The following is a 13,607-nucleotide window of genomic DNA, read 5'->3' as shown; positions in this document are numbered from 1 at the left end:
CTGGTTTGTTAACTGGAAAAGATACAAAACCATAATACTGATTTGTCTTCATTGGCTCATTGTTATCTGAATCGTAGATGATTAGTTACTCTGTCTRGATCTCTCTTTTGGAATTCTCTTTTCATTGTTTCACAGCCACTTTCAGTCAGTTGCTGCTGAGATATGATGGTATCTACTTCATCCTTACTTCCCTTGACTATCCTTTTAGATGCAGGAGATGCCTCAAAACATCAATAACTAGGCCTGGGCAGGAATGTCAGCCCCGTCCATTTAGGAAGACCTTATTTTCTCCTTTTGCTCTTGTGAAATAGGCTCAGTGAAAACACTTTTCTCAGCTTGACTGGTTTTGGTACTTGGTTGCTTTCAGAGATAGGAGCTTTGGAAGCATTCAAAGCACCTTTCTTCTGTGGCCATTCGCTATCATCCTAAATCCTGATTTATATCTTTCTTTTCTCCTGTTTTGAAACTTGTTTGCCGTAGAGAAGAAATATGCAACATGAGTTGAGGCAAAAGGAAATGACTTGATTCCAAAGAAGGTCATCGCAAATTGGCAGATTTTTTTTTCCTGTTTTTCTTGCATACTTCATTCGGGTTTTGTTTTGTCTTACCAAATTGAAATGCAATATGAAAAAAAAAAAGCCTTAWCTGAGTTCTCGTTAGAAGTAAATTAGCATTGATACTTGCAAGATAATGAGTTAACTGTTAGGTGGTGTCTTGCCTTTCTCCAGAGAGTAGACAGTGGCGGCTGCTCAGCTCTGCGAGCAAACGGCGGAGGAGGAAAGGAGCCCTGTGGCTCCCCCGAYGAAGCCCTGCCTGCTGGGGCTCCGCACCGGCCTCCCCCACGGGGAAGGGCAAGCTCCCGTTTGGTTATTCCRACCATAGATGCTGTTGCTATACAGAAAACAGATGATTTCTCCTGTTGTCAGTTAACTGTTGTATTCTCATCGACTACAAAGTATTTTATATCCATCATGCCAGTTATGAGACTATATATTTAATTTATTAAATATGAGTCTACTTGAGAGTGCCCGGCCCATTGGCAAGCCATGCCTTGCACAGACACTTGAAGCACAGCTTTTTCTTGCAAAGAACAGTTACTCTAGGAAGGAATAGGAGAGTCTGCTGAATGTGCTGTAGCTCAAGAAAGTTTCACTTTCGTCGGCTGCCTGAATAATATATAGTGCTTCGCGTGGCAAAAACATGCATCTTACATTATCGAGTTGTTTCCTGACACATTAAGCAATGTTTCTCACTCTTTAAAGTGAAATTAATGTTGCTGACGAGGTAGGTGCTTTGATTAGGCTGCCTTGGAAATTTAGCCAGAAAGTGTTGCATTTCGTAGAAGGAGGGAAATATATTACTCATGGAAAGAGGGACCTGGCTAGTCTTTCTTGTGTTGATGCCATTCCTTTTTCCAGCTCTGTTCCCTGAAGTAAGGGAGTAAAGGAGGAGGAGGTATGATCCTTCTCTTTCCTTAAATTGTCTTTGGTTATTGGCCAGCAGATGCCATTACTGTGTATCTTTCCTTGTATGATTTTAGTAAACATGAGCAACATAACAGCTGTTATTAATAATAATGGCAACCATTTAAAAGTCATTTCTATTATAATTTTATGTGATTATTTGTATATAGAACTATACATTGTATTGGCCCAGCATGCATGTTGTCTTCAATCAGTCAATGCTGAAATCGTAATTGCCAATTCCATGTTTTACAGAYTCTATTGTCATGGCACCCCTTACACAGAAGCAACTCATCTCTCGCTTTTTAATTCCCTGGAGGCCTGCATTAACACTTGAATACTACTACATCTTCAAAATGGTTATTTTAAAAAACAGTTATGTTAAAGTTTCCCTTCTTTCTGCAATCCAGTGTGAAGATTTCTTGGTTTGGTTTGGCTGACATTTTTTTTTTCTATTTGAGTCCTGTTCCTTAGAGCCAGACCTGTGGAATAAAGACATGAGTGAATTTACTAATAGTAATGTATGTGACTGTAGTTGTTATAGATCATTTGTACAAATTAGCTATAACCTCTTATTATGAAGATTTCCAGTTGTTTAAAGCTACTGACTTGATTTTGGTTATAAAAGCCTTTACACCGTAGTATAATACTTTCTGGTGCCTTCCCAGATGTAATTTATCAAAGAAGATATGCTATTTAGGTGTATGAAATTCTGAATGCATGGAGTCAAACAGTCTACGCGGATTTTTGCTACACACGAGCTAACCTTAGGAACGAGATTCTCCTGACAGGGACAAAGCTTGAGAATTCCTTTGCAGATGTAATAAGCTTAGAGATCTGTATTTTATCACCTTTGGGATTCAGACCTTGTCTAACTAGATAGGCTGTTATAGAGAAAGGGATAATTTAGGAGTCTGGGATGACAACATATTGGTTGTGATCTTCCCCCTAACAACATTAGTGGCAAAATGGCTATTACAGAGCCTGGACTGAKCCTTTCAACCTCTTTGAGTAATGTTCGTTTGTGTACGTTTTTAAGTCATCTTCTCTGTATGTTGGTGTTTAAAATTAGATAGTAATACTATACTATATTACAAAACCAAAAAGGTTACTTAACAGCTCTTCAAGATGTGTTTTTATAATGGATATTTACACACTTATTGCTCATGTGCCAAACCCCTTAAATTTCAGTAGTTTTTGTCATGTGTATGCTGTGTCTCCCCTCATGCACCATGGTGGAATAGAGAGACCTGAGTTTCACACTCCCATGGGTTTTATTCATCCACAAATTCCACAGATCCTTTGGGGAAGGAGGAGGAATGTGCACATGGAAAGCATATCTCAAAAATCCTGCAGGAGTTGACAAGCAACCTGCTACTCTTCTTTGATTGCATCCCGTATTTATTTATATTAATGCTAGGAGTGACTGCAGGTAATCCTTTTCCATTTTTTATTTGTCTAGTGATAGTTTTGATCTTTCAGGTTAACAACAATGGGAGTATCTCTTTCCCAAGCATGTTATTGTACATTATGGAAGATGAACAGAACTCTTAGCTGCCATACAAATATCTGRGCTCAAGACCTTCTTCTCCGTAGCCCCATTGGTGTAGTCTCCTACAACCAGGTTCATACTGGCAAACTTGCAACCCATTCTGACACTGTCATTTATTCAATTGTGGACTCCCTGGGTAGAGATCACTGTGCTTTTGGATCGCTTAGCCAATGATACTAACAGTCATGCAGGTCACCTAAATAGCTTGTTTAGATGCAAGGAGAAGGAACTGTGGTCCTCTCCAAAACATGAAGTGATTATTTGATTCGAGAAACTTGTAGCCTCTGGAAGGACATGAACAGAACTTGCAAGTCAGCTGTAGATTTCCTAAGCAATTTGCTGTGGTTCACTGTTCCAGAAAAGTCATGATGAAAAAAACCCCAAACCACAACCTCACTTTTCCTTTATTGGACATGCCCAAAGGTCCCAGTGAGACCTGTCTGAAATTTGAGGCATCTGACAAGTCAAAAGACACAGAAACCATAGTACTCCTCAGTCGCACTTCTGTTCCTGTTTTACAGACCTGCTGAACTGTCATTTGAGGATTCGTTTGTTCTTCCACTCTAGAGAAGTTCTTCCCCAGCTCTATCAGTTCGGGGTGCTCTTCTGAGTATTGAGTGCTCTACACCAGCAGGGGCCATCCACTGCCACGGGGCTGTGGCAAAACTGCATGGTCAGAAGGCTGCTGTGGCTTCTGCCAGTGGCACAGTACCTTGCTTTGACATATTCAGGAATCTGTAGATTTTGACTGAAACTCGAACCTTTCACTGATGCCCACATGTCACTTGCCAATAATGGCATTTCCAGACATGCCCAACATCTAGAGAAGTACAGGTAGACTTTTTTTAGCAGAGCATGTCAGATTCCCTGAAGAAGCATGTTTCTGTATTCATGTACCAGGCCTCAAATTCTTCCTTTCCTAGGAGGAAGCTTGTTGATCTCTAGAACTAGTTTCATTAGATATGTGCCTGCTGTATTTTGTCTGATTCTTTGGATGCTCTTACGAATGTTTCAGCTGCTTCTTCAACTTGGACTATAAGTGGAAGGTGAGGAAGCTTTGCAGACCTGGTTTCTCCTGAGTTTGACTTCTTTGCCTGTAATCATCTTGTCAACGGGAGTTATTTTCTGGGACAGACAGAGAATCCAAGCTCTCTGAGTATGTCCCTGCTCTCATATGGCTTTCTTCCCTGTACATCCTTGACAAGGTGAGGCAGGATGCAGCCAGAATGACTGTGTTAGCTTTGACCTGGATGGCAGGTTGCAAGACTTTAGATGTGTGAGAGGCTTAGATCATTATTTTTGCCTCTGGCTTTCACTACTACAGTCTGAACACCTGTTTCCATTACATGAACTTTTGTTCCCGGTGTGATGTGATTCTTGGCCTCATTGTTTTAAGAAGAACTTTATCACACGCTTCTCTCATTCCTGGAGCTTATCTTCAAAGAAAAAAACAGCAACTTTGTTCCAATCACTATTTATCACTCTGGCATGTTGCCCTAGGAATTTTCTCATTTTTACAGTCCCAGAGACTTTTCAATGGATTCATAATGTCTTATCCTTGAGGAGGGGCCCATTTTTGTGTGAATTTGAAATTTGGTGTTCAAAACTCTTTCATTTTAGCCTTATTCAGTCTTTGTCTCTTTATGAAGCTGCCCTTAACAAGGGCAGTAGAGGAAATCCTCACACCAATAGCTGATCTGCATACTCAGTGTTTCTTCAGTCTTCCTGAAGATGACTGTAGAACTGTGGCAGCACTACAGCTACAAGCAAAGGCTGATTTTTGAAAGGCGACTAAGGCAGATTTTAAGCCTAAAGGGACTTTAGAGTGTAGCAGTAATTGAGGTATGGTTTCATAAAAGTTCCTGGGTTCATGAAGAAAGATGTGACTATTAAAAAGAAAAAATGGAAATAATAAGTCTATGTTGTCTGCTATATAACCTTATGGGGAAAAAAAGAAGGATAAAGAGGGTAAAAAAGGCCTTTGCAGAATTAGGTGCTGCATTGCACAAAAGCCCAGAGGTATCCCAAATCAGAATACCCTTAGATGGAGAGTTATCAAGTTTTTTCTTCGCACTAATCAGTAAGATAAGGTAAATGACAGGAGAAAGTAATAAAAATGAAAAAGGAAAAGATTCTTTTATTGTTGTTTGCTTCATTTTTTGAAAAATGACCTACAAATACTGTAGCCAACATCTGTATGAGTCTTTGCCATGCATGACTGTATGTAGTATGAACATGCACATGAACAAACATTAGAAGAGCTACTGAGGCTATTTTTTGCAATTGAATTTGTAATATATTAGTTTTTAGACTTTAGTTTCCCTTTACAGTATTTGAATCTCTTTTACATTTCTTTGGGTATATTACACAATTACATTATTTCTGTCAATAGAAGTATCCATTGCATGTAACTTTTGTCAATGCACAACTAGATAAAAATCTTAGCCATAGCAGCTTTACCAATATTAATGTACTAATCAGTAAGAAGTTAGAGTAGACAAAAATTGTACTGATTCCTATTTTACATTATGGTTTTAAGTCTTGATAATAGTAATGTAATGGAATACTGCTATTACTGTATTTCACAATATGTCTATAATACTGTAGTGTAATGTAAGTCCCTTTGTGAAGTGATGGAAATGAATCATTTTGAGAGATGGGAGGTTCCAAAATATGACTGTTAAGGTATGTGCAAGTGTATGATTAGGTCTGTCAAGAAGCTCAGGTTTACAAACCCCATAAAGCTCAGTCTGTTATCTTAAATTGTRCTGTAAAACACTGAACATATTTGACCAAATTATTCATACTATTAGTATTACGTTGTATGAATTGAACCCATTATTTCTATCTTAAGAATATGYAGTAAAATATATATTGTATTTATCATGCCCTTTATAGCCTTATCATGTATGTTCTTTTCTCTCTGGCAGTTTCACAATGATTTCAGCAGCTGTGCAGAGAGMTACTTTTTAGATTCATTTCCTAAAGAAACAAAGCTTAATAGGATCTCTCTGCACATATGTCTTTTTATTCCCGTTCAGTAACTTTTCAACTCATTTCCTACCAAATTTTACAAAAGGGTGGATGTCTTAAAGATAAGATGTTCTTACATGTTTCAGGGAGGAAAAAAYAGACAAATAGAAATGGTCACACAGAGAAAAGAAACTCTAGTAGAGCCCCACTGCTGTGGAGGAAAAGGCCGTAGCGAGAGCTTGATGTTTCGTGGATGCCTAAAGTCAGCTTGGCAGAGAGACTGTGATTGCCCCAGGCTCAAGAAAAGCTCTAATCAAATTTGGCAACTTTTCAGAGAAAGCTGACCACAAGACCAGTTGGCAATAGGTTCCATGCCTCACAGACRTCTATGTTTTTCAATTAAACATGAACTTGTAGACAAATCTTCCTCAGGAACCAGCTTCTCACCAGAACAACGTAAAACGTTAACAACTTGCTAACCTTCTGTTTCATCTAAGCTAAAATCAAAACTCAACTTTTACCTTGGCTTCAGGGACCTGGGCTGCTTTATTTCATGAAAATAACAATGTGATTAGCTTCCCATGCAAAAGAATAGTTGTTTGGGTGGGGTTTTTTTCCCCAAACTTTCAACATAGTCTGCAAAAATGTTCCTAAATTTCTCTGGAATATCATATGTTTACACAGAATGCAAAATTTTTTTCTCTTCAACTCATCACCTCACATGTATAATTTTTTTATGATACAGTAATATATTTCCATATGATGTAGTAAATGTRTATTTTGAATATATAAAGTTACTTCTTTTAACTTCAGAATGTTGAAGTAGAGCCAGAGTATGTGAAAATAAAATGCACACAGTGTATACAGAGTCACATTCCTGTCTGAGATATGTCAAATCTCAGCCTAGTTGCTTGTTTCCAAAAAGAAATTGCAAAGAAATGATTAGAAATTGGTTTTGCTCAATCATTTTCCTTGGATGTTTAGCATATTTGCTGTACTATTTCTTAGGAATAGCATAATCATGAATAAAATGTTTTCAACMTTACAATTATTACTTGGTAAATACAAGCTCACAATGAAAACCTCGGTATATACGTTGAATGTTCTCTAGTGAAAAAGAGGGTAGATGGGGTTGCTATGGAGTAGCTTAAACCCATATCTATCCTATGATAACTTGTTATTTCATTTTATCATCAGTTTCCCCAGTGTTAAAAATGTAATAAAAAATAAGCATGAGAGTCATGCTTGCCTATCTCCAAGAATTTTTTTTATTTTAAGCCTTTCAAAGGTAAGAAAGTAGTTCATGCTAGCTGCTTGTACCATAAAGGTGGGTGGGGTTTTTTTCAGTATTTATTGCTGCTCCCCAAATGAGTCTCATATTGTTGGAATTCTGTTTTATTTTCTTTTTTAAGATTACCTAATGGGATAAACCTTAGGTGTAATTCATATAAGGTGAGGGGTTCTAGATTCCAGAAATAAAAGAAATTTAAATAATGAAAAAGCCAGTGTGTACCTTTGCTCCGCTACTGTTTCTTTAAGAGTGATGGAAATAAGGATGCATCATTTTTTGTAGTTTTGCTGCATTTTAACATTTGTAGCTAGTAAGCAGCAGATCTCTCTTTGCCTCAGAGACTTTGGCAGTATCACAGAGGTCATGTTTTCCCATGGATAAATTATTCATGAACAGTTTCTTCAAAGCACAAGATATAAATTTTAAAAAATCAGAATACATGTTTCTCTTATTCCTCTCATCCCTATAACCAGTCATATTCTAATAGGCAATGCCAAAAAAAAAAAAAAAAAAAGCTGTCTTTATCCTGTGTGTATTTGATGGAATGGATTAGTATAAAGTTATGAGAGGAAAGTTTGCAATAGAAAAGAATGAGTAAGTATGAACTTCTTTTTGGCTGACTTGATACCACTAGTTTAGTTAATGAAGTATATGTTGTTATAGGGGGCCGAGGTATATCTTACACAGGAAAACCAGGTTCCAGAGTTRAAATGAATCTGTCTGGTGAGTCGGGAGGGAAATTCTGCCCTAGGTCACCGTCTAGAAAGAAATAAGAGTGAAAGAACGTGAAATAGTAGGGCTTCCAACCCACATTCAGGTATAGCCCATCTCCACAAATTTGAGTTTGCCCCGTGAATGGGGTTCAGTGGTGTAAACATAGGCATTTACTCACAAGCTGCTTGGGCACAGCAGGTATGTTGCTGTACATGTGAGAGACCTGTGCCCTTCTGGAGAGACAGCTGGAGGCCAGGAACAATACGTAGGACTTCCCGGATGGCACCAAGAAGCTTATATTTAGGTAACTAGGTTACCACTTCTTCTGTCTCATATAATTCTGGGTGACTAATGCCCTCAGGGAATCTTATTTATTCTTTGCATTTAGAGTTGAGGATCCCCTTGTAACAATGAAGTGTAATGTAATTTGTAGTGATGGCTCTTTTCTTTAGAACTATAAGTTAATTGCAGGGCATGAAATAATTCACTTGCAGTGCCATCATCAGTGTCCTATATTTCCTGTCATACCCATGGGTCTTTTTTGGAAAGATCTACAATGATACATAAAGAACCTTAGCTTGGGTATGGTCTGTACTGTACTCATATGGTTCTTGTTACGTGACTCTTAATAGATTCCTATGCGCTTCCTTATTGAGGCAGCTGTCTCTGCAAATAGTATTGCTTGTGCGGTTTTATTTTTGTGGATTCCTGCTGCTATCATAAAAAGACCATCCTGTCTTCATATTTTAAATTTGCGTTTTAATTTTTCAAGTGCTGCATTGATGGCAATGTCTGGTTCCATATGGTGGTAAAATGGAGGATGTATTCCAAGGACTTTGCAGAGTCTTTTGAGGAGTCTGCAGGACTTTGCAAGAAAGCTGTATTTATATTAATACTGTTTTCTTCCAGTATAGCCGGAAAAGAAAAATAATTCAGAATCAGTCTGCTAAGTGTTTTAGGTATGTTGTTTCTAGTCCTGCTATCTTTGAAGTCAGTAGTTACAGTTCTGTTAACTTAGTGGTGTCAGGCCCATTACTTGCATCCATTTACAATCCCCACTTTGAAGTGTACTTCATAGTTGTATGGGGAGGGAAAAAAGGGAACTTGCAATTACGGGAAAGTAGAGAGTGTAAAATACACATCTCGTACAGCTATGGTCAAAAGAACTTCCTAAGTAAGTAACCACGTAGCTTTAGTCAAATGAGAGATTTTGGAGAATAAAGGAAAAAAATAGAAGGATATCAGATATACACTATTTTAATGGTGCTGCATTTGTGTTAGTTCTTTTCTGAAAATACTGCCTCTGGGAATGCTACTGAAGAGGTGAAAAATAATTGGAAAGTAAACACAAATATATTCCAAAGACCTTTCTGAACGATCTATTCAAAACTTGCTAAGGTGGGAAATGAGTGGTCACGTTCTGTTGGATGGGTGAGGTGCTTTGCTCTCTTCTCTGGCTGGGGAGTGGTTTGGTTATGCTGAGGAGGTTGGACGGAGTCGCAAGAACGAGCAACTGCAGTAAGAGAAACGATGTTTGTTCTAGCCACTGCGCTCCCYGAGTCTCACTTCAGGCACGCTAACGGTGCCAGTAGAACAGCGGGAATGTTCCCAATGTCCTGATCCAAAACCTGTTGAAACCGATGGCAAAATTTCCATTAAGCTAAGAAGCTAAATGTTTTATTGGGTTGAGGCGATTGATTTAAATGACAGAATGCAAGCAATGTAAATATTCATTGAGTAAAGGTTTAGGCCTACATTTAGCTGTAAGTACTAGAGCAATTTCCCTGTAAAACATACCAGGAGGAGAACATTATTTTAAGAGATGGTTACAGACGTGCTGTAATTCTATATTACATTAATTTTATAGAACTAATACTAAAGACTGTACAAAGAACTGTGAAAAATTTTTGGATGAAACTGTGGGGCTGACGTGCTTGGATTTTGCAGCATCTGTGAATTAGGCTTGGGGCCTTTCGGCATTTGGCTGTTGTGTATTTGTCAGCGCACAAAGAGAACTGACCACTTCTTATCCAGTGGTGGTCAGTTATTCGCATTCACCAGTGAGCCTGTTTGAAGCTGATGCTGTGGAGACATTTCTGGAATGACTTCACAACACAGCTGCTCGCAATGCCTTGAATGTGATACAAAGTGCCAGCGGAGAGGGTTTTTTGACTGTGCACAGCAGTAATCATTTGTAACGATGGACAGTTACAGTGTAATTACGTGGCTGTTCGGGGTTTTTTTCATTACATTCATTGCTGATCTTTGATCCCTGTGTCCTCTTTCCCAGGTCGTCCCATTCCACCTACATCCTCGTCTAGCCTTCTTCCATCTGCTCAGCTGCCCAGTTCTCATAATCCTCCACCAGTTAGCTGCCAGATGCCATTGCTAGACAGCAATACGTCCCATCAAATCATGGACACCAATCCTGATGAGGAGTTCTCTCCTAATTCATATCTGCTAAGAGCATGTTCAGGGCCACAGCAGGCTTCCAGCAGTGGTAAGAAAATTGCAAACATACAGATGTTTGTTTGTGACATGTTTATGCCATTTTTTACATTTCTTGCAAATGTGTTTTTTCATCACCACAAAATCAAGACCATGTATGGAAGTGAGGCAAACAGAAAAATTTTGCACTTTTATTTCACTGAAGCTTTTTTGAAAACACCACGTGTCATGTGTTTTTTTGGTTCATTTTACTGTAGAGATCTGTTTTAATTTTAGGACTGTTATAAGCAGTGTAAAAATTATAACTGAATACTTGTCATCAGAGGGATTTAATTTTCAAAGTTGGTTTCCTGCTCATGGAAGCATCTAGTAGAGGAGATGTGTATACACAGTGGTACTGTTTTGTTTTGCACAAGCTAATCAAATATCTAAGGTAGGCAATGAGGTTCTGTATCTGAAAATGTGTGTTGYTTCTGTCATTCTGTGTCTGTTCTTGTTTCAGAATCTGTCTGATTCTATACTCCCAATGTCACATTTAACTAAGATGTTGATATTTTCAGCAAATTAATCCTTGTCTTTCAGGCCACAGTTTTATAAACATTTGCAGCTCTGCTTATCAGCCATATAAACTGTAGTACTTGGTTCTTTTTCTGAAAACAAATGCCGCCTTTCCATTTTGACAGCCAAAAATTGAGGAATCGAGGCACAAACTATTTTGAACATTAACAGTTGTTTATGTTCAAAAAGATAAGCAAAAAAAATAGAAAATAAGATATAGTAGTTTCCTTTGTTTTGCGTCTATTTTTTGCTTATATTTTTGAACATAAACATCTGTTGTGCAGTTCCTGACTATTTAATTGGAAACTACAAGTTTATATTTCATGAAAGGGCAAAAGCTCTTTATAAAGCTGTACTTGGCTCTCACAATTCATTTTAACAGCACTATTCTCAACATACAGTTGTGGTTCAGAATCCTCATTTAATAAAATTTTGTCCTTGAAAACTTCCCAAGATAAACAAGCTGATTTGCTAATATGATATATAYAGTTAGGATTGTAGGGCATGCTCTGCAACAATTGTATGATAGGAAAACAGAATATGCAGTTACTGATCTGCTTAAGGTCTCTCTCTCCTGTAACAGTACAGATCTGAATGGTATTGGAGGATACCAATGTGCGTGGGACTTTTGGCCTTCGCGGATGCATATAGCACATTTAAATGATGGCCAGGGGTGCATGGTGGGAGGACGAGAGGTAATGGGCATGAGCTGAAAGATAAGAGGTTCAGACCTGATATAAGGAAAAACTTTTCCCTCATGAGGACAGTCAAGCGTTGGAGTAGAACAGGCTGCCCAGAGAAGATGTGCAGCCTCCGTCCTTGGAGGTTTTCAAGACCAGACTGGATAAAGTCCTGAGCAACCTGGTCTGATCTCAGAACTAGCCCTGCTTGGTGAGAGGTTGGATTAGGGACTTCCTGAGGTTCCTTCCAACCTGAATTATCCTTTAACCTTATGATCCATTTGCTACATGAGATATGTTAAAATTTAGTCAGATTATGACACATCTTCAACAGACACACACAAGGTACTAATTATTCAGAGACTAAGCATGTTTCCTTGGTACTTGAGTTTTGAGGGCAGAAAATATGATACCAGTTTTGTTTGTTTTTTTTAATAGCTGTTCTGGATGATCTGGGGACCTGCAGCCCTCAAAATCCCTTCATCTGTGATGGGCAACTTGGTAGAAACCATAGTAGCAGGGGAAAAAAAAGGTGGCTACCTCCATAACATGTTCTGTCTTTGATGAGTCAGTATAGCTACTACGAAGGGTAGTCCTGCCACAGAAGCCTTTAAGAGTTCTTTGCACGGGCCAGCCATTTGTGAATAAGGGTGATCTGGTCAATGAATTGTCTTTGGATTTTCAAAAGGCTCTCAGCAAAATCTGTCACTAAATGCTTTTAAGGAAACTAAACTACCATAGGGTAAGAGGGAAGGTTCTTGCATAAAAAACAGTTGCCTGAAAGACAGGAAGCAAATGCTAAGAGTAAATGGTTGGCTCTCACAGTGAAAGGAGCTCCTCAGTGAAGTTTCATGGGCCATGATGACGCCTGGAGAAGATGGTGAGCAGTGGGGTAAAAAAGTTAGCTAAGGGTAGGGTGTTAAAAACAAGATCAGACTGTGAAGCATCGCAGAAAGACCTTATGAGATGAAGTAACAGGACAATAAAATGTCAGAAATAATTCAGAGCAGAGAAATGTAGTGATACTCATGGAAAAAACAGTTCCAGTTGACAGGTTAATGATGGGTCATTACCAAAGAGAAGTGAGTTCTTGGGGATATGCAAGTTTCAACTCAGTGCTCAGCAGCAGGCAAATGTCAACAGTTTAGAAAAGGAATAAAGATCAAAACAGAGAACACTGTTCAGCTGAAGGATGTAATGAATCAAACAGTTTACAAGGGTTCAAGAGGAAATGGGACGAGTAATTGGAAGAGAGATACAGTGAGAGTTGCTAAGTAGAAACAAATCGAAGTCAGGAAACGGGAACCAAAAATAGTCAGAGACTTGGAGGGTGCTTCAGTACTGGGTACTTGGGGTGTATGGCCTCTGCTGGAGTCTGAGTGTGAACCAGTATGGCTTTCTTTTGAAATCAAATGAAGAAAGTGTCAGTAACAGAACATCTACAAATTTGATGGAAGAGTTCTTTATATCTCATTTTAAGTGATAGTCATTGTTTGCTTTATATCCTTAAAAGCTTTGGGTTTTACATTTGTTACAGACTGTGGACTAATGCAAGGTACCTTTTCAGCATGCTCAGATATGTTTTTAATTGAATATTAGTAGTTGGTTTGTTCAATCTATAATTTATCATATGTTTTCCCAAGAATATTCCATTTCCTTCTTTAATAAACCCTCACAGAGTATATAATGACTTGCTTCTAATTTCCAGGATATAGGAAACAGCTGTCTGTCTTCTGTCTATTTTTGACCACATACACATGTAGGATGGCTTGATCAGCACATTGAGAATATTTTATAGCATGAGCTTTTCAGGACTTAATACTTCCTCGGAAACTAAATAAATGTTTTCTAGCTATCTTACTTTTTTTCTGCAGATTTTGCAATATTTCTTTTAGAGAGTTTACAAGAAAATACCAGAGATAGTGACA

General features: G+C 38.3%; 1 protein-coding gene across 3 annotated transcripts in view; it reads left to right on the top strand.

Moving 5' to 3' along the window:
- Positions 1-13,607, top strand: part of TENM2 (teneurin transmembrane protein 2) — a 543,159-nt gene that overhangs the window by 295,123 nt on the left and 234,429 nt on the right. For all 3 annotated transcript variants that reach the window (XM_026061298.1, XM_026061300.1, XM_026061299.1), the window contains one exon: positions 10,284-10,493. In XM_026061298.1, the coding sequence (XP_025917083.1) occupies positions 10,284-10,493 (210 nt within the window). The remainder of the gene's footprint in view (positions 1-10,283; positions 10,494-13,607) is intronic.

This window comes from Apteryx rowi, unplaced genomic scaffold (genome assembly GCF_003343035.1).
Source record: "Apteryx rowi isolate R43461 unplaced genomic scaffold, aptRow1 scaffold_18, whole genome shotgun sequence".
In the NCBI taxonomy this organism is placed as follows: domain Eukaryota; kingdom Metazoa; phylum Chordata; class Aves; order Apterygiformes; family Apterygidae; genus Apteryx; species Apteryx rowi.
The sequence above is the reverse complement of the archived record's forward strand: the minus strand, read 5'-3'. Positions and strand labels throughout refer to the sequence as shown.